A 22,852-nucleotide genomic window follows, 5' to 3' on the forward strand; every position below is an offset into this window, starting at 1 on the left:
CACTACCAAAAACTGGAAACGATGCCCATAAGCTAACGAATAAACAAAACATGGTGCATGCACACGGGTAGGAGATCACTCAATCTCGAAAGGAGTGAGGTACTGACTGAGACAAGTTCCGATGTGGCGGCACCTCAAAAACACCGCTCAGTGAGAGGAGCCTGACTCAAGTGGTCATGTGCTGCATGACTCCATTTATGTGGAATGCCCAGAACAAGCAAACCGGGAGAGGGACCATAGATGGCGGTCTCCAGGAGCTGGGGGAGGGAAGAATAAGAGCGACGGGCTCCTTGGAGGGCGATGACAATGCTTTGAAGTTAGAAAGGAGTGATATTTGTACAACCCATGAATATAGTAAGTGCCCCTGAATTGTACATTTAAAAATGGTGAATTTTACAATTTTTAAAAAAGTAAACAGGTTGTTTTAAATTAAAAAAACTTACTTGGCTTTCTGATGAGACTATACATGCATATTGCACAAAATTCGAAGGCTACAACGTGCTACAAGTGTGAAAATTTAACCTCCTTCTCAGCAGCAGTTCCCCTCTCAGTAGTGACTCCATCACCGGGTGCTTGTGTGTTTCAGGAGTCTATGCACTTCCTTAACTTTCTAAAAATGCCTTATGTGGCTGCTGAGCAACAGCCACACATACTCACTATACAGAAGCAGAAAATGCAGGAAGGGTGAAACAGAAACTACAAAGAAATCCATCTCCGCCCTGGTGGGGTACTCCCCAGGGTCCTCCCCAGATGCCAAGGGTCCAGGGTCCCTTGGTTCCAGGGTCCTCCCCAGATGCTAAGGTTGTGGGTTCAGTCCCCAGTCAGGGCACATATGAGAAGCAACCAATGAGGGGGTAAATGAGTGGAACAAGTCAATGTTTCTCTCCCTTCCCCTAAAATCAATAAACAGAAATTAAATACAAAAACCTCTCTCCTTGAATCTGAACAAGTTGATAATTTTGCTTGGTGTGTGTGTATATATATATATACATATTTATATATGTATATATGTATGTATATATGTATACATATATACATATTTTTGGAGGGTAGTTAGGGGCTGGTTAACTTCGTGGGTTGGTTTACTGAAAATAGAAGCTGTGGTGGCGCCGTCACGGGCGCGCTCCCGCGGGCGGAAGGCAGCCGGTTCCCAGGGCGGTCCGGTGTGCACAGGGCCGCGGGCACGCGCGTCGCAGCAGCAGCAGACAAAGAAACGCGGCGGGGGTACCAAGGACCGCCGCCGTCCTGCGCAGAACGTCCCAGGGGCGTGGCCTCATGCTAGCTTCACCCTCCGCGCGGCGCGGTGACGTCACAGCGAAGTTGCCATGGCGGGGCTGACCGGCCTGGCCGCGGCGCTGGAGTCATACCGAGGCCGGGACCGCCTGGTGAGGCTGGGGCTGAGCGCCGCCCGAGGTCCTGGAATCGGGTCAAAGCTCAGAGACCGGGAAACCAAGGCCAGAGGGGTTGGGGTCGCCTAGGCTCCCCCATGGCAGAGGCCCCGGCCAAGCTGGCTCCAATCCGGTCCCCTAGCGGTGGACATTCAGGTTGTGCCGGCATTCACAGTGGCACCGACCAGCCCTCACGTTTGGACTTCCGGGATCCGACCAGACTCCTGAAATAGGGCATGGGGTTGTCCCAGACAGTCTCATGTGGATTTAATATGTTGCGGGCCACACCTTCTGGCTGGACGTTTAGGTTGCAACCAAATCCCCTGTAGTTGGGCATTTATGTTGTTCCCAACAACTCAGCCTGGCTGGACATTTAAATGCCGACCGGATACCCAGGTGTGGGCACTCAGCGTCTGACTAGGCCACTGCAGTTGGTCCCTGGGTTATCCTCAACAGTCACCGGGATTTAGGATTTGTTCGGGCGTTCATTTTCTGACCATATCCCCTCTGGCTGGGCAATTAGGTGGTTCCATGCAAGATGGACTCTCAGCTTGTCTTAACCAGTCCCTAACACAGGTATTTAGTTCGTATCAGGGTATGTACTCCTGGCTGGCCAGTTAGGTTCCAACCTAGGCGTTCTGGTTTTTAACATCCCACCCCTGCCAAGTTGCCAAGTTGAACATTTAAGTCGCAGTGTTTTGCAGTTCTGAAGGGGTGGAACAGGAATTACGAGTAAAAATAGTATGAAGAGAAAAAAAGAAAAAAGAAACCAGGAAAAACAATTTTTGAAAAGGAGAGGAAATTAAGATAGAAGGGCAGTGAAGCTGACCCAATTTGCAATACGGAAGTCACCCACTGACTTCCTTAGGTTCCTTCTCATTAAAACGACTTAAGCAAATGATCCTTTGTCCACCGGGCTGAAGCTGGATCATGTGCCCGCTTCCCAGCCCAGCGGTGGTGTTGGTCCAGCCGGGTAAATGCAAATATACATTTCTGTCTGGTCCTCTTGCCAGCCCGGAAAAGGACTTAGGAGGTGGGAAATGGGGTTTCCTTTTCATATCGCTACCACATCTGCCTCCAGAGGCTGTGCCCCTCGGTGACAAGTGCCAGCACTTCATTAGAATGTCCACAGTGTCTTTGGACAATGACGTCCTATTTTTCCATTCGTCCTACATGTTTCCTTTAAAAGTTAAAAGCTTTTATTAAAATGTTGTTGATTTAGACTCTTCCACCTGCTCGCCCCCTGGGCCCACACCCAGGCAAGTGGTCAGGGCTCGTCCAGGAGCCCAGCCACGATGACAGTCTCTGCTTTCCCACAGATCCGGACCCTGGGGTACAGCTGCCAGCTGGTTGGCGGAATCCTGGTGGGACACTCTCCGGCCAGGTCAGAAGTGGGGACACGCCTGCTGGTGCTGTCCTCCCAGCTCAGCCACTGTAGGACCGTCCTTCGGCTCTTCGATGACCTGGCCATGTTCCTGTGCACCAGGCAGTACGGCCTGGGGGATGAGGTAATGGGGTGCTGGGCTATAGGGGCTTGTCCCCCTGCCACCGCATGGGCAGTTTCTTGTTTCTTTTTAAAAAATATTTTATTATTTGTTTTTAGAGAGAGGGGATGGGAGAGAGAAAGAAAGGGAGAGAAACACTGATCGGGTTGCCCGGTAGCCTCTCAAGCGCCCCCTACAGGGGACCCAGCCCACAACCCAGGCTTGTGCCCTGACTGGGAATCAAACCAGCGCAACCTTTTGGTCTGCAGGATGGCGCTCAGTCCAATGAGCCACACCAGCCAGGTTGTATTCTTTCAATTTTACTTTCTTTTTTGCAATAAGATGTCCTTTTTAAAAAATATTTTATTTATTTATTTATCTTTAGAGGGGAAGGAGAGAGGGAGAGAAACATCAATGTATGGTTGCCTTTCGTGCGTCCCCTGCTGGGAGTTGGCCTGCAGGGAACTGGCCTGCAACCCAGGCATGTGCCCTGACTGGGAATCAAACCGTGATTCTCTGGTTCGCAGGCCTGTGCTCAATCCACTGAGCTACGCCAGACAGGGAAGATGTTCTTATTTTTTAACTTAATTTTAAAAAGCTAATTTACATATTCCTTAAGACTATATTATTGAAAAGTTCTCTTTTTCCTGATGCCCCAGCCCCCAGTTTTCCTCCTCAGAGGCAGCCACTGTCGTCAGTTTCCTGCGTTTCCTTCCTAAACAATCCTGTACCTTCATGGCAAATACACATTTTTAAATGTAAACAGTTGTGCCACTGGCACTCTCTGGCCACTTGCTTTTTTCACTCAACAGTATAACTTGGAGACAGTCCGTGTCAGTCCAGAACAGTCCCTCCCTCCTTTTCGATGGCCAGGCTCGCAGCACTGCTGTGTGCTCGCAGCACTGTGGCGATGGATTGGCCCCCCCCCCCCCCCGAACCCTGCCGCCCCCGCTGACGGGCACGTAAGCTGTTCATAATATTTGCTGGTGAAGCTGTACTGCCTCACTCCACAGGTGTGCCGGTAGATCCGTGCCTTTTAGGGGGGCAAATTTGTCCCCACAGGGGACATTGCCCCTGCCCTCCCAGGTGTGCTCTATCTGAGCCACTGGATGCTCAGGTGCCTGTTTCCCTACAGCGCCCATGGCCTGATCATCCCAAATCCGAGTGTTTCCCTGGACCTTCCTCCTAGTTTGACACCCACCTCCTATCCTCTCCCTTGCAGGGCCCCCACCCAAACGTCTCCTCTTTGAAGACTCCCCTGAGTCCCAGGCAAAGGATCGGGGGCCTGCTCTTTGTATACCCCTTGCAGAACAAGAGTCTCTTTTGTCGGTCCTGCATTTCTGTGTCTTGCTCTCCCTGCCCTGGTGAGCATCTTCTCCCTGCACAGCTCTGGGGCTGCGCCTGTTTGAAGGCCTGGAGGGGCGTGGCCATGAGGGGGTGGGTGGGGAATGCAGCCCCAGGGACCAGGTTTCTTCTGCAGCCTCCTTTGGGCCTGCCTAGCTTGGTGCAGGGGGTGTGGTTCAGAACTTAGGGTTGGAGGGTGGGGGTTCTGCTGTTCGATGGGGGCAAGTGGCACTCGCCCTCAGCACCTCAGTTTGCCTGTTTGCCAGGGTGGCAACTATCTACTTCTGGTTTGGGGGAGGTGATCCATGCAGTGGGTGTTTCCGCTCTGCTCAGCTCTGCCCCATTGGGCTGCTCTGTGGGGGTCCTGCCCTGCTTCTGTCTGGGTCCTGCACCAGAGGGACCGGCCCGGAGACCCTGGGCAGGACCTGGAAGCCTGTGGCAGGTCAGCAAGGCCCTGAGGCAGGGTGTCCCAAGTCGTGGTATGCATGAATTATCTGGGAACTTAAACAAATCTAAGGGGTTTTTTTTTGTTAGTTTTTTGGCATAGCCTGGGTCCCAAATGTGGGCAGTGGGTGGGCCTTCCCCCAGGTGCATCACCTTGTCTTTCCTGGTCCTGTAGGAGGAAGACATCTTGGTTCGCTGTTTGTCTGTCCTGGGCAACCTGGCTGACCAGCTGTACTACCCCTGTGAGCACATCGCCTGGGCCGCCGACACCAAGATCCTCCCCGTGAACTCTGCCCGGTGGTGGGTGCTGAGCACGGCCTTCTGGGGCCTCTCCCTGTTGCTGGGAATTGCCAGGTGAGCCCCGTGGCAGCCTCCTACAGGCTGAAACGGTGCACTGTGGTCTCTGGTCCTGGGAGTGGACAGGCTGCAGTTGGATGCGTCCCTGATTTTCCTTCTGTGTGGCCACCTCCCTGCAGGTGACCTTATCACGTCGCCACACACACACTTTGCTTTAAATGACACAGACTGATTACCTCACAGTCTGGAGTGAAGTCCAAACGCGCTGCACTGGCGGCAATTGAGGTGCGGGCAGGGCCGAGGCCCTTCCGGAGGCTCCAGGGGAGTATGTGCTGCCTTTTCCAGCTTCTGGGGCTCCTTCCCATGTCCTGAGCTCGGAGCCCTGTCCTCTGTCTTGGAAGCACATCACTGCAGCCTGTGCTTCTGTTGCATCTCCTCCTCTGACCCTGACCCTCCTGTCTGTCTCCCATGAGGACCCTGGTGATGACACTGGGCCCACCCAGGTCATCTCCTGTCTCAAGACCCTTAACTCAGTCTCACCTGCAGAGTCCTTTTTGCCACACAAGGGAACACACTCTCGGGGCCTGTGGAGTAGGATGTGGGCACCCTGGGGGCTGTGACTGTGCCTGCCGGGCCCAGGAAGAAGCAGTGCCTTGGTGGCTGCACAGAAGCAGCTGGCGTGACTACTGTCACCCGGGCCTCTGAGTCCTGCTTGCATTGTCATCAGTAAACACTCCAGATAAAGCAGCCAGGAGCTTCCCAGCTGGCTGTATGCTTCCCAAAACTGTAAGGTGTCTGGAACTGATGGTTTAAACTGATGGTTTCTGCCCAAACGTTTTTCTCTCTGCAAGTTTGCGGAGTGGATCAGTTCAGAGTCCCCTGCCCCAGAAAGCACAGGGGTGAAGGGCCTTCTGCCCTGTGGCAGAATTTCATGCAGCAAAGTTCCCTTGGGTCTCTGAAGGGAGGTGGGTGACCCCTGACGCTGGGGGTGGGGTAGAGGTGGTCAGTGCCCACTCCTGCTGTCCCTTGTCCCTGGGCTAGATAGTGACATTCAGTAGTCCTTGCTTTCCCTGTTACAGCTGTCCCAGTGATATGGGCATGCTCGTCACACACAGTCTGGGAAGTGAACTCACCCAAAGTGGAAATTCAGGTTGCCCACAAGCCAGAGATGCCCTGTTTATACTCTGAGGACCCTTCCAGCCTGTGACCTCACACTATGAGGACACTGTGCTACTTGCTCCGGTCTCCTTGTTTCACAGACAGGGCTTTTCAGTTTGACCTCTCTGGGTGGTCACAGTCACAGTGTCTGCTAACCTTCTGATGTCCTTGGGGACTCTGGAGCCTGGGCTGGATATCCCAAGGCTGCAGCTCCCAGGTGACCTCTGGTGCCAGGAGGGCCACCATTCCTGTCTCAGGGGCAGCCTTGATCCCGTCCATTTTAGAAAACAGACTTTATTTCAGAGTCGTTGTAGGCTCACAGCAAGACCGAGAGCACCCTCGCCCCCTGCCCCATGTGTGTGGCCCGCACCACGCATGTGCTGTCAGCGTGCCTGAGAGCAGGGCTTTGTTGTGATCTGCAAGCCCACATGGTTGCATCAGAATCACTGCAAGTCTGTGGGCTGCATTCTGTCACATGTCCCGTGGGTTTGGACAAATGTAGTGGACAAATCCGGCCACTGTCGGATCACCCGGGACCGTGTCACTGCCTGGAACTGGCTGTGCCCACCCTACTACTGCTCCTCTTCAGAGTATGTGGCTCTCTGTGCTGTTGGTGGGGGTGTGAGTGTGTGGAGCCTGCATGCGCTTCACGGCTGCACGTCCTCTAGGTCCCTGGTGCCACCAAGTTCTCTGGAAGGTCATTGAAATGCAGGTACATGGAGTTTGGAGTTCAGATGTCCTAATGTCACTGGTCTGGGGACCCAGGACCCAGACCCAGGTTTTGCCTCAGTACCCCCGGTGGCTCTGATGCAGATCCACTTACCTCACTGCAGGTGTTGCCCTGGGTCCCATACTCTCTGGGGACATGGCACCTGGATGGGCTCATGGTTGCCAGGGAGATGTGACCAGGCCCTGGACCTCCCAGTCCTGACGTCTGGTTGGACTCAGCCCTCCAACTGGCAGGATTCGGCATGTCCACTCTCCCTCCTGTCCCTGGCCCAGGCTGCACGGTGCAGGGGCCAGGCACAGTGGCCTGGGTGGGTAAGCTTGTAGGGTGCGGGAGCCCTTAAGAGTCCAGAGTGTGTCAGACTCACCCCAGACAGGTTGTCTGGGGCCACTTACTGCAGAGCTCAGAGTGGTCACTTGTGGCTGCCTTGGCAGGAGGCAGGTGCAGAGCCTCCCCTGGGGCCAGTGCTGGGGACTGAACCCCTGCGCCCCCAACCCTGCTCCACTGGCTGCGCTGGTGGGGCAGGCTCCTACTCTTGTTGGGTTTTGCAGGGCCCTGTGGATGGTCCTGAAGCTGAGACGGCGGCTGAGGAGCCCCTCTCCGGCCTTCACCAGGTACTTCATCCAAGGAGAAAGCCTGACTCTCCCTCGCCCAGGCCCCAGGGGTTCCTAGCCCTGGGAGGGGGTGCTGAGTCACCAGCAGTTATCAGCCCCAACCCTGTGCAGGGCCCAGGCTGGGATGTGGTGGTCACCGGCCTCCCCGTAGCCTCCAGTGGACAGCAGGACTCATACGCGAGAAAACCAGGCTCGCTCAAGGCCCTGTCGGCAGAGCCAGGACTGAGGGCCGAGCCTGCCTAGCCATGTGCCCAGCGGAGGACCACGGCCACTGTTCACTGTCCCAGCAGGGAAATAGCTGTGCCTGGAACCTGCCCAACACCCCGCCCCGACCCCACCTCCTGGTTCTGGGTGGTCGGGAGGACTGAGGTCTCTAGGGGTGACAGGGTCTCCTCCTGGCTCACAGGCAGGGTCCTTGGTCACTTCTTCCCTGCCCATTGCAGAGAACATGGGCACTGTCCCTGAAGGACTCCTTTTTGACCCCACAGTCAGCTGCTCCGGAGCCAGCGGAGGGCCATGCGGGCCCAGATGCAGTCCGAGCTGCTGACCATCCTGAGCAACCTGGCTGACCTGGCCAACGCCGTGCACTGGCTGCCCCCAGGTGTCCTGTGGGCAGGCCGCTTCCCCCCGTGGCTGGTGGGCCTCCTGGGCACCATCTCCTCCCTCCTCAGCGTGTACCAGGCCATCTGGGCCAGTGGCTGTGCTGACCCTGCCAACTCCTGACATGGCCCAGGGAAGTGTAGACACAGCTGGAACCTTGATGGAGGGGCCCTTCCCGCAGAGCAATCATCCAGGCTGGGGCCAAGTCTGTAACTGAGCAAATCAAGGCCAGATGTGGGGAGATGCCGCCCAAAAAACACAGGGAGCAGCCTGGGGGCACATGCCCACAGTGGGGCAGGATATGGACCAAAGGTGAGGTTCCTCAGGTGCTAAGGGGCCTGGTCCTTTCCACCCAGGCCTGGCTTCTTGTGGAGGTGTGTCTCAGGGCCAGAGCAGATGATCCAGGGGCTCCCACGCAGGGGACAAGGCCACAGTGGGCCTCAGCAGAGCCTCGCTTCCATCCCTGCATCCTGCATTCAAATAAAGACAAGCAGGGGGCCAGGACCAAAATGAGAATCAGTTGACAGTGTGGTGCTGGGGCTGGCGGGTCCTTTCTCCTAAACTCACCAGCTTCTGGCCCTGTCCGTCCGCAGGTCTGCTCACTTCCATGCCTCCTCTCCCTGCTGGGGGGCACCTGTGCCTTATTTGAGGGCGTGCAGGAACCACCTCTGGGTGTGGTGGCTGGTGGGCACCCACATGTCCCAAGCTACCTCCAGCTGGTGGGTAAACTCTGCCAGCTCCCGAGCGGCCCTCTCCCAGGAGGACTGGCCGCTCTCCTGTGGTCACTTGCACCCCAACCCGTGCTGGAGCCACAGCCTGCCAGGCCCAGCCCACACTGCACCCTTTCCCTCCTGGGTGTCCTGAGAGGCCTGCCGTGGTTGAAGCAGCGGACACTCAGGTACAGCTTGGAGGAGGACCTCATTTGCTCAGGGCCAGCTGGAGCGTTCCGTGGGTTCCCAGCCAGGCCAGCAGTGTGGGCCGGTCTCTACCTCAGGGGGGCAGCGGGGTGAGTGGCCTGGTTTCCAGTCAAGTGAGCTGCTGCCTGCACTTGGTGTCTGTAGAGGGCGACAGCCCACATCTGCCTGTTGATGTGTCTTTGAGCCCTCTATTCTCCGGTCCCAGGGGGAACAGAGTTGGGTGCAACCTCTTGTCCCCTAAGTGCCCAGAAGATCTGACGAGACTGCTGACAGGGTGGGTGAGTGGCTGGGAACGGTGGGGTGGAGAAGAAAGCCTACTCCCCTCGTGGGCACGTGGGTACAGAAGAAAGCTTACCCTGCCCTTGGGTCAAGCTCCCTCTGGACTAGGGGACCAGGCCAGGCTAGGCGGGCTTTCCCCTCTCAGCGGTGGAAACTAGGCACAGTGGTGTGTCCAGCACATGGCACATCGGGGAGATTAGGGTAGGGGTCTGAGCAGCACCCACCTGCCTGGGGACTCAGGGAGATGTCTGCTCATGCAGCACGGCCATGGGGAGGCCACGGGAGCATCTGGGTGTGCTGCAGGCATGAGAGGTTGGGTGGCAGTCCTGTGGGCACAGGGTACAACCAGGTCCCAGGGGTTGAGGCAAGGTGACTGGTTCTAGAAGGAACCCGTGTAGCAAACTTGGAGAGCAGGGACTGATGCCCTAGGGCCATGGGGACAGGCCTAGGTGGGAGGGGCCCCACCACGGTACACAGCTCAGTGGCATTCCCCAAAGCTGACCTTGCTTGGGGCTGCCTCCTCTAGCTTTGAAGGGGCAGGCAAGATGGTTGTCTGGAGACCCCTTGGTGGGCAGCAGAGCAGGCTGACGGGCCCAGGCTCCCCCTGCAGACCCCTCCCTTGGCACAGACAGCCAGTGCTGAGGCCCGTTGCTTACCCGGAAGGTGTTCTCACTGCCTGCATTCTCCATACCAGCTTCAGGGCAGGAGTGCTGACAGGCAGCTTCGGGGTGATACCACACCCTGGCTCTTGGGCTCCCTCAAGGCTCTGGACCTGGTGTCCAGGCATCCGAGTTCCTGCCGCAGTAGATGGTGGTAGGAGCCTCACCTGAGGAGGTGTGTCCTGCCCCACCCCCCCAACACGGCACTGATGCTTAGCCAGATCCTACAATCCTACAACAAACCCTAAAGCAGCGCCACTCGTGTCAGCTCATCTTAAGACACTTTTATTGCTAGAATCGGGTCTTGAGTTCCATGGTGGCTCTGAGACATCCCACGTGAAGAAATGCCGCAGTCACCATCACAGTCGCCGGGCCGAGAGCGAGCACAGCTGTGGGGCTGTGCAGACCCCACAGGGTGCAGCACTGGCTTGGCCACGACCATCACAGGTGCCCCGGGCCGTCCCCGGAGAGAATGCGCCCCAGGCCCTTCCCGCTGTGTGGCTCAACCAGGCAGCCCTGGGCAGAGGCAGGACACGCCCCTTCCCGCCACGTGCCTGTGAGGCCCAGGATGGTCTTTTCACACAAGGGCAGGAAGGGACGTTGGATTTTCTAAAGTGTTCTGATTGGTCTCAGCACACACACAACACTGACCACAGACATGGCACAGGAAGGCGCCAGCAGTGTTGGGGTGGGGTGGGGGGACTCTGCTCCTCACTCCTTGCGTACACTGCTGGCCCCAAGGCAAAGTCCGCAGGGGGAGGTTCTCCAAGGGGCCGTGGGGGCTGTGCTCAGGACCGCTGCCAACTGTGGCTTTCAGTTCCTCCTCCCTGACTGTGTCACCATGATGTGGTGGTGGTGCTGTTCCTGGGTGGCCCTGGGCCCAGTGGAGGGGGCAGGGGTGCAGAAAAGGCTATGGCGTCCCCTTTCCTGCACCAGCACAGCACCTGAGCTTGTGTTTGGCCTGAAGTGGAACATGGGCCAGACCCGGTCTCCACTTGTGGACACTGGCACAGCCCCGACACCTACGGCCGTGCGGCTGGACGCGTGGTGCCTGGGAGGCGGCCACCCGTCCACACGAGGTCTCCAGGAGAGGTGTGATCTCTCCAGCGTCTCCCCCTCTACTGTAGCACTGCCCGCTGCTCTGTGCTGCGGCAGCTTCTGTGCGTGGCCCTGGGGGCTTCCTCCTACAGGTACTGGGAACACCAGCCTGTGTCCAGGGGACTGAGACCCCTGTGCCTGGGGCGGAGCTTCTGGGTGTGTGCTGCCTGTGCCCCTGCAGGCTGAGCACCTAGAGCACCACGCTGGCTCCAGCGAGGCATCTTGGGGAAGCACTGTGTTGGACAGGTTTTAAAAACCTCCACCAAATTAAGATGAGTTACAGCCAGACCCTCTCAAGATGAGCGTCTGACCCTAAAAGAACTCACCTTGAGTGCCATCAACCACCCTTTCCAGCCACCCTGCCCTGTGGCCCTCTCTCCCTGCTGGGCTGTGTGCCACCCTCGTCTTGCCCACACCCTGGCCCTGAGGTTCCCCACGGACCGGTGCAGTCTCCACTCTGGTTCTGCCAGGGGCACAGCTGACCCTGCCCCACCCCTCCTCAGGGCCTATCAGGCTCCGAGTGAACCACCGTCTGCCTGCCGCTCCCCTGGCATCGCTCTCTCCTTCCCAAAGTGGGTGCTAGGGTCTAAACCAGCTCCTTGGGTCAGCTCTGGTCCAACCTTCCATCAAAGCACATTCCTTTACGCATAAGGAGAGGTTGGGACAGTCACCCAGGCACCACAGATCTGCAGAAAGAGCCTGTAGACAACAGATGGCCCCTGACCCCAAGCCCAGCCAGGCCTGGCGTCGTGGTGGTGTGATAGGCAGTCAGGAGGGACAGCTGGTGACCCCCCAGAGAGCACAGTGGGGTGGGGGCAGGACAGGGAGGGCTCTGCACCTCAAGCCACACCCTGCTAGAAGAAGATGACGTCTTCCTTGTTGACGTCTTCCTTGCTGACAGGTGTAAGGGGCAGTGGCGTGGGCGAGAAGGAGAAGTGCTCAGGGGACGTGTCAGCTGGCGCTGGGCTCGGGGCCTGGGGGGAAAGGTCTGGAAGACAGGGGTGCAGGGCGTCAGCAGCCCCGGCACTGTGGGCCGCCCCACTGCCTGGGCGGCTGGGCTCACCTGCGTGGGCTGCGGAGCTGTGGCTTCCAAGCCGGATGGGGCTCAGTGAGCGGTGGCCCCGCGAGGCGCTCTCGTCCTTGCCCATGAGCTTGCTGAAGAGCAGCTGCTGCTTCAGGTCGAATGAGGCTGGCAGAGTGCAGAGGGAAGAGGGCTCAGCCTGGGGTGCGTGGCCTGGCTCCAGGCTTGTAGCAGTCCCCACCCACAGCTCACCCCACTCCCGAGCACTTCCCGCAGTGCCTGCCTGGGGGACGAGCCCCACAGAGGTTGTAAGCTCAAATGCGGTGACACAGACACAAAACAGCCCCTGACCAACCCCATGAAGCCCCTGGAGAGCCAGCCTCCTGACCCGGTCATGCTGGACACAGGCCCTGCTGCGCAGGAGCATCACAGAGAGGGCCCCTGCCCAGTGCCTGTACACTTCCAGCACCCAAGGGTGCCCGGAGCTTCTCAGGGAAACGCCACTTGCGCAGAATGCTCTAAGGAAGGGCCCAGCACCCCCTCAGTGCAAGGACACTGGGTAGGGCCCCTGGCACCCAGACTGGCACCAGGTGGGGTTGGCAGGAAGTGGCAGTGTCAGTCACAGTGTCGTCCCAGAGTGAGCAAGGCACTCTGACGTCTGGCCTCTGGTGACCCCTCCACAAGAACTGCCCAGGCCCCGTCTTTCTGAGCAGACAAGGGACTCCCTCGCCCATTTCACTCTGAGGACTGAGAGGAGAAAGGACCTGGGCTTTGTCACATCAATTGTGCTTCTTGAGATGAGAAACCTTCTGGTGGGGCAGAGGGGGCTCAGCCATGTTGCCAGCCATGCCCTCTTGTTTCCCCCCAGCATCTCCGCAGGAGGATGGCCCTGGGGTGCATTGCTGTTCGCCCACAAGGATCTGTTCTGGTATCACAAACCTCCCAGACCAGGCTGAGGTGCAGGGGAGGCACCGGAGGTTGCCTACCTCCCAGAGATCAGATCACCAGCCCCACCTACCCTGCCCAGAGCCACGAGCTCACCTGAGCTCTCACTGCGCTGGGAGCCCCGGCTCTTGCTACCCTTGTCCTTGCCGCCCTTGGAAGAGGCGGCCAGCTTGGTGGGGATCTGCTGCTGTACCGCTGCCTGCCTCTGGATCTGGTTGGTGGCGCTGAGCAGCTGGATGGGCACATCACTCTTGGCCAGCCGGCTCTCAGCTGGGGCACTGTCCCTGCGAGCCACCTCAGGGCGCTCGGGCCCTTCCAGCCCCTCCCCATTGGAGCTGATGGGGTGGCCTGGGGGCTGGACCTGAGAGAGCAACAGAAGACATGTGTTCCTCCTGGAAGCCCTCCCTGGGGCGAACAGGGAGGTGCTCTTCTAAACACTACCCTCTGCACAGGGCTTGGGCTGGGGCGGGGCCTTGTCCCCCTACCCCCACCCCAGCCCAGTGTCCCAGCCTCTCAGCTGGGAGGGTCTGATCTGGGAGCAGAGCCCTGTGCTGGGCTCCATGGAGATGCCATTTACTGCCTATTTCTGCACCCCCCCCCACACACTCCCTACAGTGTGCTCACAGCCAAAGCATGTGTACTTGCCGGTTACACTAACATATTCCCTCTTCCACCGGCATACTCAGACACACGCACCTTGTGAGTACAAGGCACCTGCAGGCTGCACCCTGCCCTGCTCACCTCTGTGGGAAACTCAGGCGGCAGCATCCCAGGTGCTGTGTTCTGCTTCTTAAGCCTCCGAAGCTGCTCCCGCTGCTCCAGCCGCTCCCGTTCGCGCTCCACGGCACGCTGGGCCTCACGCAGCCGTTCCAGGTCGTGCTGGTAGGCTCGGCGCTGCTGCTCCAGTTCAGCACGCTCCTGGGCCAGCTGCTCCTGCAGCCGAATGGCCTCGCTCTCCCGCTGTTGCAGCCGGGCGGAGGCCAGATCCAGCTCCTGCTGCTGGTGCTCCCGCTGGCGCTCCCAGCGCTGCTGCTCCAGCCGCAGCTGGCTCTGCAGCTTCTGCACGCCCGCCAGCTCCTCCCGCTGCTTCTCAAAGTTGCGCTGCCGCTCCTGCTCCAGCAGCAGGTTCCCTCGAGTGGACTGCAGCCGGAACTGCTTCTCCCGCTCCTGAAGGGTGGTCCTCTGCATCTCCACATAGCTGTCCTGCTGGGCGATGACCACCTGGGAGAAGGGGACCTGTGAAGGGCCATGTCCTTTCCCAGATCCCAACCTCAAACTGGAGAAGGGCAGTGCAGCCTATCACTGCCCACCGAGCCCTGTACCTGGAGGCTGAGGAGCAGCTGGGACAGTGTCTGGATTCGCTGGACAAGCTGCAGAGAGAGGGTGCAAGGGAAAGTGACACTGGCTCTTTACACAAAGCCCTGCTGGTGTTCACGCCAGTCCCTGGGGAGAGTCACAAGCCCCGAGCCTACCTCCAACTCCAGTGCAGTGGGTACACGGGGCCCAGACTCAGTGCCCAGGGCCTCCGCCTGTAGAAACACAATGTCAAAGCACAGAGCTGCTAAGGTGGCGAGCCAAACCCACTCCTTACGGACAAGACACTGCCTTGGTGTGAGGCAGCCCTGCCCAGTGGTTCAGAAAATGAGGTGGGTGGGTAGCTGCTGTGGGCCTGCTGTGGCCCTGGCCAGGAGCGGCCAGCCCTGCTCTCACTTGGACACTTGGCAAGGGCAGAACCTCGGAGCAGCAGGGGAGGCAGTATTTGTTGGGGGAGGACACAGAAAGCCCCTGGCCCCTGCCGGGGGAGTTGCCCCTGCAAGAGAGGAGCTGGCCCCCTCCCAGGCTGCCTGCCACGGCCAAGGCCTGAAGAAACATGCAGGGTCGCCTGGCTGCATGTTCACCTGAGCAGGAACGCCACCACCCACCACAGAGTGAATGGCTCGCCGCTATTCCCTGGGGGATTGAGGACTAGGCAACTGGAACTCCGGCTGCTCACCCTCTTGAGCAGTTAAAGCCCCCGGGCCGACTCTGCATGGAGCCCAGGACTGTCCTGAGGAAGCAACGTACCGCCCGCTGTGCTTCCTCGGAGGCCCCTGGGGTGTCGCCGAGCTTCGAAGCCAGACTGCTTGCAGGGTCGTGCCAGTCTCGGGGGCTTAAGTCATCACTGCACACCTTCTTCTTGAAACTGCCACCTAGAAACCCCCAAGCCAGGCACATGAGGATGCTCAGGGCTCCACTGGGGTCCAGAACCCCCACCCAGCGCAGGGAGAAGTGGTGCTGCCCTGGGTCCCGGGCTGAAAAGCTGGCATCTTGGCACAATGGTCAGCAGGAGCAGGTCTGGGTGCTGTCAAAACATGACTGACTCTTGCAAGTGTTTGTGGATACTGACTGGAAGCAGCAGTAGAGATGCCAGACAGCAGATGCCAGGCTTTGCCAAGGACGCCATGCAGAGGAAACGCAGGAAGACACCAGCCTCCTACTGCTGCTGACCTTTCTGAGTCCCCAGCAACCCCAGCCCTGGGGGAGGAGGCCCCACTCACTCTTGCTGGGACCACCAGCACTGCCACAGCCTCCGGAGGCGTCTGCCTTCTGGCTCGGGGCCCTGGAGGCACTCCCGTTGTCTGCCTGGCTGTCGGGGCTGCCCAGCTGCCCGCAGAGCAAGCTCTGGATGTCCTCAACTGGGGAAGGAGACGGGATCGACCCAGTCACTGCAGAGCTGCATGGTAGGTGCCGGGACCACGGAGGACAGAGGACCACAGGCTTCCAGCCCCGCTCCCCGCACAGGCGCTCCGAACAGGGGAAGCAGCCTGTGTCTCAAGGACAGGCTCCCCGTGGGGCAGCGTGTAGACCAGCGTCCCGGACCCTGTGCCTGAGGAAACTCAGAGTGGCCACCACTTGTGTGATGAGTTGTACAGAGTGTTGGGGGCCTCAGGGGCAGGGCTGGCCATGCCAGATGGGGCCAGTGGGAAGAGCACTCTAGGCTGAGGCACAGGACAGGGGGCCAAGACAAGGCCACTGGAGAGGTGGGAGGAAGGAGAGCGCTGCTCTGGCTGGGGAAGCGACTGAGTGCGCATCCAGCCCATGTGGGACCCTCTGCCCTGCTCTCTTCGCTCTGAAGGTCAGGGGCTGTGTCTACCTCGTTTGCTGTAGAGAAAGAGGTGCAGGCTGTCCTTCCAGAGCAAATGAGTCCTGGCGGCCAGGCTGACAGACGTCCTGGTCAGCTGGGGGTGCAGCCACCATATGGGGGCTGCTGGGGGCTCTGGCGTGGGCCCCGACTACTCTGTGAAGCAGGCCTGGGCGGGTCACCTGCCTCCCGGCCAGCACCGTCCCACAGCTGCTGGGTCCAGGAGCCCTCGGCTGTGACCCACTACTCAGAAGAGTGACCCCATGAATGTGGGGAGTTCGTCTCCATCAATTCCAGACCCCAGGGCCCAGCACGCTGCCCCACAGTGGGGGCAGCCGAAGGTGCGAGAAGTGGTCCGATTCCGCACCTGGGGGCTCGCACTGGGCTGTGTCTGACGGGCACCAGTGGGAGTTAACACTGCTGTGGATGCACAGCTGCCCAGTCAGACAGAAGCTCTAGATGGGGGGGACACGTGACCGTAGTGGGCCCTGTGCTCACGCCAGAGTCCCTCAAGGCCACCCAGGCAGGACGGTGCTCGGGAGGCAGTGCTCGGTGAGGACCCTGGGGCACAACTACTCACTCTCAGTCACAGCTGACTTGAGGATCAGCTCCCCCTGCAGGTTCTCCGACGGGTCCCCTCCCCGGAAGAGGCGGCGCGACAGGGCCCCGTCTTCCAACCCGCTCATCTCGGCCATCTCCAGGTAGATGTGCTGCTTCTCCCGGAGGCTCTGTGCGATCTGCTGGTCTTTCAGGCTCAGCCGCTCTGCAAAGCCACGTGCAGAGGGCACTCAGCGTCTCTGGCTCGTTCCCTGGGAGCGGGTGCCAGAGACCCTGTTGACCACTTCGGCCCAGGCAGGCCACTCCCATCATCCCGCCTTTCAGAGGCAGTGAGGGCCTGGCCCTGACTGCATCCCAGTTATAAACATCAACCACCGTGGAGAGTGGGGAGGCCGTGGCGGGACAGCCTGAGAGCCTGGGGAGACTCAGTTTCCTAATCTTGAAAGTCCAAATACAGGCATTGAGGTCAAACTCCTTTCAAGTCTCCTTGTTTTATACTTTTTTGGCTGCTGTGACTACAACTTAGACTTCCACAGTGGTTAGTGAATCTACATCACGTTCACACCAATAGCTGCCTTGATTATCTTTCCTGGGTGATTCCACTGCATTTTGTAGGTACATAGTCGTGTCGTGCAGAATAACTGAATAAATAAATAAAATTCTGTTGCCTCCCTCCCAGTTGCATCTTGCTTCTGTCTCTTCCCATTTTACCTGGCTGAGACTTCCAAGGTGAAGATCACCATGGAGAGGGCATAGCCCTGCCTGGCGCCTGGTTTGGATGGGCATGTCTCTGATGGCCCAAAGTTAAGGGTGAGTTCAGTCTTTGATCCAAGGTGGCAAAGACGATCTTGATCAAGAAACTGCCTTTGTGTCCCTAACTTCCTAAGAACTTGCTGGGAGTGTGTGGAAAAGACACTCCTGCGTGCCTCTAGGCACCTGCAGGGCGCAGGGCAGACCAGACGGCGGGAGAAACGGCAGTTCGGGTGAGGGGCAGTGAGCACATCAGGGTTATGCTTCCAGGGCCCAGTGAGATCTCCTCCCCTTTCTCTTGAATATTATTAATACCTTTAAATGTGCAGCTCCCCACAAAGAGAAATAAAGTATATACTACCTTTTTGTGCTTATTGCTTAGATGTTACCTAATTTATAAAGATTTTATTTATTTACTTGTAGAAAGAGAGGAAAGAAGGGAGGGAGACGGAGAGAAGCATCAACATGAGAGCGAGACATTGTTGCTTGCCTCTCGCACGTGCCTTGACTGGGGGTTCAACTGCTGACCTTTCACTTTGTGGCCTGATGCCCAACTGACTTAGCCACGTGTGTCAGGGCTAAACGGTGCCTGATTGAGAACAACGCACTCAGGGAGGAGGGAGAGGACGGAACTGTTCTGGGCGCTGCAGCCTCGCCACAGCCTGCTGAGCCAGGTGGGGGACGAACGAGCACCATGTGCTGCAAGCGCACGACGGGCAGTCAGCCAGTCGTGAAAAGAGAGTGAGTTCTGACCCCCGCCGCAGTGTGGAAGGACCCTGATTATACACTAAATGAAATGAGCTATATGCAAAAGAACATCTTATAACTCCATTCATACAAAGTCCCTAGAACGGCTGCATTCATAGACAGCAGACGAGAAGCTACCTGCAGCCGGGGAGGAAGGAACCAGGCGTACCCGCCATCTGGGAGGGGTTTCTTGCCACGGTGGGGCAACGGTCTAAACTCGACTGTGCCAATGGTCACAAAAGCCATTGCATGGGACACGTTCTATGAACTGCATGAGGTGAGAATTACACCTTAAGTAAGTAGCTGAAACATTAACACATGGAGGGGAAAGCCCGGGTCTCCAACTGCAAAGCCAGGGCTGGTGTGGGTCTGCCTGGCTGTAGGAGGCCGTGGGGTCCTATATGGCTAGAGGGTCCCCATGTGGCCCTTTTGTACGTGACTTGGGACACTCACAGTGAGCCCTTCCCTGAATGAGAACTGAGGGAGGGGCATTGTGTGCGGCAAAGCAGTTGTGCTTGGAAGGGATGTGGGGACCCCAACTGCTGTCACCTCCCTTTCCCACACAGCTCCAAAAGACCACCAACACACCACATGGCAAACAGCCGTCCCAGAGCGCAGGGCACGAGGCACGAGGCACCCACAGCAGGACTCCCAGACACTCGTGAGGGGATTTGCTCCATGGCTAAGCCAAATGGGATGGAACAGAAATTTCACTGTGGGCCTGGGGCCTGATGCCTAAGGAATGCTTGACAGGCCAATGTCCCCATCACGCAGGGACACAGCTGTGGGCACAGAGGTCCAGACCAACTCCCTCTTACCTTGGAAGTCCCTCAGCCTCATGGCACGGGCCTCGGCCACCTTCCTCTCCTCTTCGGCCTCGCTGAAGGGCCCCTCCGCCTCATCTGGACAGCTGTGGGGTTGCGGGGACAGGTGGGTGATAATGCCTCACAGGCTGATTGGCCTCTGAAATGGGCACTGAGAGGGTTATCGACAGAACTGGCTGCTAAGAAGTGTCTCCCTCTGTGGCAGACTTATGTTAATGGAGTAGCAGGAAACGGTGGGCCGTCTGCTGAGTGGACCAGGAACCAGGCCTCATGCGAAGCCCCAGGGCTGGGGTCCCAAGGGGTCCCCTGGACCAAGGAGGAAGGACAGAATGCTATGACCTGCTCCAACAGGTCTGGCCCCAGACAGGGTTGGCGGGCGGGTGGGGAGAGCTTGCGTGTCAGGTGGAGTGTCCCACCAATCTAGAGTTTAGACCCACCTGGCCCCATGTCCTCTGGCCAGACACATTGGGGCCTTTTTCGCAGCTGACAGGTTGAACCATTGTTGTAAGGAGCTGAAACGGTGCCATCTGTCCCCTCTGAGCAAAGGGTGGACAAAGCATCAAGGTGGAAAGAGGGAGAGGAAAGCAGAGGAGAGTCCTGTCTGCCTGTGGTGTCTGGTGTCCTCTTGGGCAGATCAAGGTCACAGCCAAGCCGCAGAGCATCTAAGCCCAGGGGAAAACAGCCAGCAGAGGGCGCCCGCTCACCTCTCCACGGCCCTGCGGATCTGGGCCATCCAGGTGTTCCTCTCCTCTTTGGAGCTGGTGTGGATCTCATACATCTCTGGCCCTTGCAGGGAGGCGCTGATCAGAAACATGGCCTTTTCCTCGTTTGCTACTTCCCTCACGATGAGCTTTTGTAGCGAGATGACAGGGCGCTTCGAGTCCTGCAAGGGTGCAAAGTGGTGGGGAGGCTCACCTTTTCCCTGCCACAGGGCACCCCCATCTTCCAACAAGTGGGAGCAGACATATTTTACCATCTAGGCAACATGACACCACTGCAGTGAATCCTTGTATCCTTTAATGTGTCTGTTTCTTTTCTCATTTTTAAATCTTTTAATTTACTGATTTACAGAGAGAAGGAAGGGGGGTGGGGGGGAGAGAGAGAGAGAGAGAGAGAGACTTGTTCCAATAAGTGGAATATTTGTTGTTCCACTCATTGATGCATCATTGGTTGACTCCTGCATGTGCCCTGACCAGGGATTGAACCTGCAACCTTGGCTTATCAGGATGACTGTAACCAACTGAGCAACTCAGCTAGGGCCTCTTCATGTGTCTGTTTAATGTGCTTAAACAGTTGTGTTTCAGAATCAGTCACATGCACACAGCATGAAACTCAAAAGAAACAAGAGTGTGTAACGACAAATTGATCTTTGTGACCCGGACCCCAGACACCCTCAGCCCCCAATATTTCCTGTGTGTGTCCCATAGGAGGCTATGCACCAATGGGCTGGCAAAATGTGTGTTTTTCAGTGCTTGTTGTGGGCTGAATGGACTCTCCACAAACCCACGGGGTAAAGCCGTCACTGCCAGCACTCAGAATGTGACCACGTTTGGAGACAGGGGCCTGTACAGAGGTGATTATGTTAAAATGAGGCCATTAGGGTGGGCCCTTGGCCCATCTGACTGGTGTCCCTCTCAGAGGAGGAGACCAGGACAGACACGCACAGAGGAACAGCCACGCGCAGACACGGGGAGCAGACTACGGCCCTCCCCTGCGTCACCCTCGAGACACACACACAGAGTGCTGGAGTCGAGGCAGATGATGGTTTGACAGAGCAGCCCGACCCCATCTGTCTGCGGTGCTGGGAAACCCTCTGAGAGGCCGTTTTAAATCCCTGGAAAGGTGCATGATCTCACCCTTCTGTCACAGGGGCTGCCTCCCTCGGGGGGCAGACCTGGAGGCAAACCAGTTCTCCCAGCCCCTCAGCCATGGGAGGAGGGCCTCTTGCGCCGCCGCCCTCCTCAACATGAGGTCTTGCCGTTAGACCCTGAAGGACCCAGGGGTCGCCCAGGGGAACAGGGGAGGAAGCCAAGTCCCTGGTGGACACAGCCAGGAAGAATGACTGGCATCCCAGCCTGACTCCACGCTCACTGGCTGCAGGGAGATCACGGAGTGGGATCAAAATGGTCACAACTCAGAGGGGTGTGGCTGCCTGAGTTTCTGTCCTCAGTGACGAGCCAGCACACCCCTGGGAGGAATTGGACACTTTCCTGGCAAGGGCACTGAGCCTGTGAGGATCTGGGTGCCATGGCGGAGAGAGCCGAGGATATGCAGAAACTACAGAGGACGTTTGTGTGAGCCCTTGAGGCCTAGTCAGGCCAACTGGACAAGAACCTGTTCTCGGGAAACCCTTTCCCTTGTAGGAAACCCCAGGCCCTGGGAAGGACTTGGGACCACAGGCGATGTGGTCCTCTAGCCCCCTTGCCCGAGGCTGTTCCATCGTGTGGTTGGTGCAGTCCCGCCACCCCTCCCCCAGTGCCTTCTGCACAGCCAGCTTTGAAGCAGCATTTTGTGTGAAGACAGGGACACTTACCACAGAAGCGAAGACGTATTTCTGATCCTTTTCTTGCAGCAGCAAGAGCACATCAGTCAAGAGGACGGCAAGGACGTCTAAGGAGAGAGGACAGGAGGAGACATGTGGGGTGGCAAGGGCACGTGGGTCCTGCTGGGTGGCCAGGAAGGCATGAAAGTCCAGGTGCCCTCTGGTGCCATGAAAAGGAGCCCAGGCTGCTCTTAGCCCAGCAGCATGATGCTTCTGCACGAGCTTACAGGTCTCCTTGCTGCCCCACGCCGCCCCAACACCTCCCTGGCCTCCAACGTCTCCCCGGCCGCCCTGTGGTCCTGTCCTAACAGCATGGCTGGGGCTGGTCTCTGAGACTCTCCTGCTGATTTCTCACATGTGAACTCACCTCCCCACTCCCTGTTCCACCTGCCCCCTGGTCGCCTGGGACCTGAGTGGCTGGACACTCATATCCTGCCCCCTACTGTCGCATTGTGCTCTTGTCCCCCTGTGCCCCTGGGCTTCTTTCCTCGCTGCAGAATGGGTGTCTTGTCCCAGTAGGTACGCCTTGTAGCCGCCTGCATAGCAGAGCTCCTGCCCTTGGGTGCCAATCCCGAATACATTTCAACATGATCACTCACGCATGGTAAACGCCGCCTTCTCAGAGGGCATCACCAGAACTCCCTTCCGTCTGGATCCCCTCTCAGAACTGCACTCTCCCGCACTGCAGCCTTCTGGCTTCCTCAACAGCATTTACGCACTTTTCACGATTCTTCTGTTTACTGGTTTCTTTCTCTCTGCTCACTGACTGGCACCCAGTGAGGTCCGGGGTCTCTTTGCCACCCACGTGGGGCCTAGCGCACAGGAGGCACTAAACTGCATGAACTGGATGCAGGCTGCACACAGCACAAACACACACATTCTGTCATCTGACCACCCAAAGACTGTCACTCCGTCTAAGACCTTCACAGACACTGGTGCCTGTGGGCAGGTCCAGATGCTTTCAGAGGCTCATGGGGTAGACAGAGAATTTGGGTGTGAGTCTGAGCCTGCTGCGGTCTGGAGCTGCACCACGGACTGTGAAAGCTAGGCTCAGAGCACACCCTGAGCAGTGCCTGGGGTGCTTGGAAACACAGAGGCCGGCGGTCAAGGGGGCATTTTCTGCCCACACCAGGCCCTTGGGAGGTTGCACCCCCTGCAGGTGCAGCCACTACGGCTTGTTTGGAAGGAGCCCTGGAGCCTCACGAAGCTTCGGGTTTCTGCTCAGAAGTCAGTGGTTCCCTATGCCCTCCTGGTGTGCACTGCACCACCCCACGGACTGGAGGAGTGGCACCGGTGTGACTGTCTCAGCCTCGCCGCACCCCTGGTTGCCTGTCT

The 22,852-nt window shown here is 58.1% G+C and overlaps 2 protein-coding genes across 3 annotated transcripts in view; one reads left to right on the forward strand and one right to left on the reverse strand.

The window, feature by feature from the left end:
- Positions 1 to 1,271: 1,271 nt before the first annotated feature.
- On the forward strand, positions 1,272 to 8,569 carry PEX11G (peroxisomal biogenesis factor 11 gamma). The gene is made up of 5 exons (XM_037046954.1): positions 1,272 to 1,385; positions 2,708 to 2,896; positions 4,836 to 5,014; positions 7,394 to 7,456; positions 7,945 to 8,569. The coding sequence occupies exons 1-5, from the start codon at positions 1,326 to 1,328 to the stop codon at positions 8,177 to 8,179; spliced, it is 726 nt and encodes a 241-aa protein (XP_036902849.1). The 5' UTR covers positions 1,272 to 1,325; the 3' UTR covers positions 8,180 to 8,569.
- Positions 8,570 to 11,837: 3,268 nt separating this feature from the next.
- The window catches only part of ARHGEF18 (Rho/Rac guanine nucleotide exchange factor 18), a 71,972-nt gene continuing 60,957 nt past the window's right edge, over positions 11,838 to 22,852 (reverse strand). For both annotated transcript variants that reach the window (XM_037046952.1, XM_037046953.1), the window contains 12 exons: positions 21,509 to 21,585; positions 19,680 to 19,858; positions 18,970 to 19,061; positions 16,677 to 16,859; positions 15,513 to 15,650; positions 15,040 to 15,164; positions 14,448 to 14,504; positions 14,298 to 14,345; positions 13,717 to 14,196; positions 13,072 to 13,336; positions 12,073 to 12,198; positions 11,838 to 11,997 (listed from right to left, as the gene is read on the reverse strand). In XM_037046952.1, the coding sequence (XP_036902847.1) occupies positions 11,864 to 11,997; positions 12,073 to 12,198; positions 13,072 to 13,336; positions 13,717 to 14,196; positions 14,298 to 14,345; positions 14,448 to 14,504; positions 15,040 to 15,164; positions 15,513 to 15,650; positions 16,677 to 16,859; positions 18,970 to 19,061; positions 19,680 to 19,858; positions 21,509 to 21,585 (1,904 nt within the window). In that variant the 3' untranslated portion in view covers positions 11,838 to 11,863. The remainder of the gene's footprint in view (positions 11,998 to 12,072; positions 12,199 to 13,071; positions 13,337 to 13,716; positions 14,197 to 14,297; positions 14,346 to 14,447; positions 14,505 to 15,039; positions 15,165 to 15,512; positions 15,651 to 16,676; positions 16,860 to 18,969; positions 19,062 to 19,679; positions 19,859 to 21,508; positions 21,586 to 22,852) is intronic.

Source organism: Sturnira hondurensis, unplaced genomic scaffold (assembly GCF_014824575.4).
Source record: "Sturnira hondurensis isolate 20B ecotype Veracruz unplaced genomic scaffold, ASM1482457v3 Scaffold0005329, whole genome shotgun sequence".
NCBI lineage: Eukaryota > Metazoa > Chordata > Mammalia > Chiroptera > Phyllostomidae > Sturnira > Sturnira hondurensis.

Excerpts from the sequence above, each read along its gene's own strand:
- PEX11G (XM_037046954.1), top strand. The coding sequence starts at position 1,326 with ATGGCGGGGCTGACCGGCCTGGCCGCGGCGCTGGAGTCATACCGAGGC. Across the intron at positions 2,897-4,835 it reads AGTACGGCCTGGGGGATGAG|GAGGAAGACATCTTGGTTCG; the intron begins GTAATGGGGTGC and ends CTGGTCCTGTAG. Across the intron at positions 7,457-7,944 it reads CCCTCTCCGGCCTTCACCAG|TCAGCTGCTCCGGAGCCAGC; the intron begins GTACTTCATCCA and ends TTGACCCCACAG.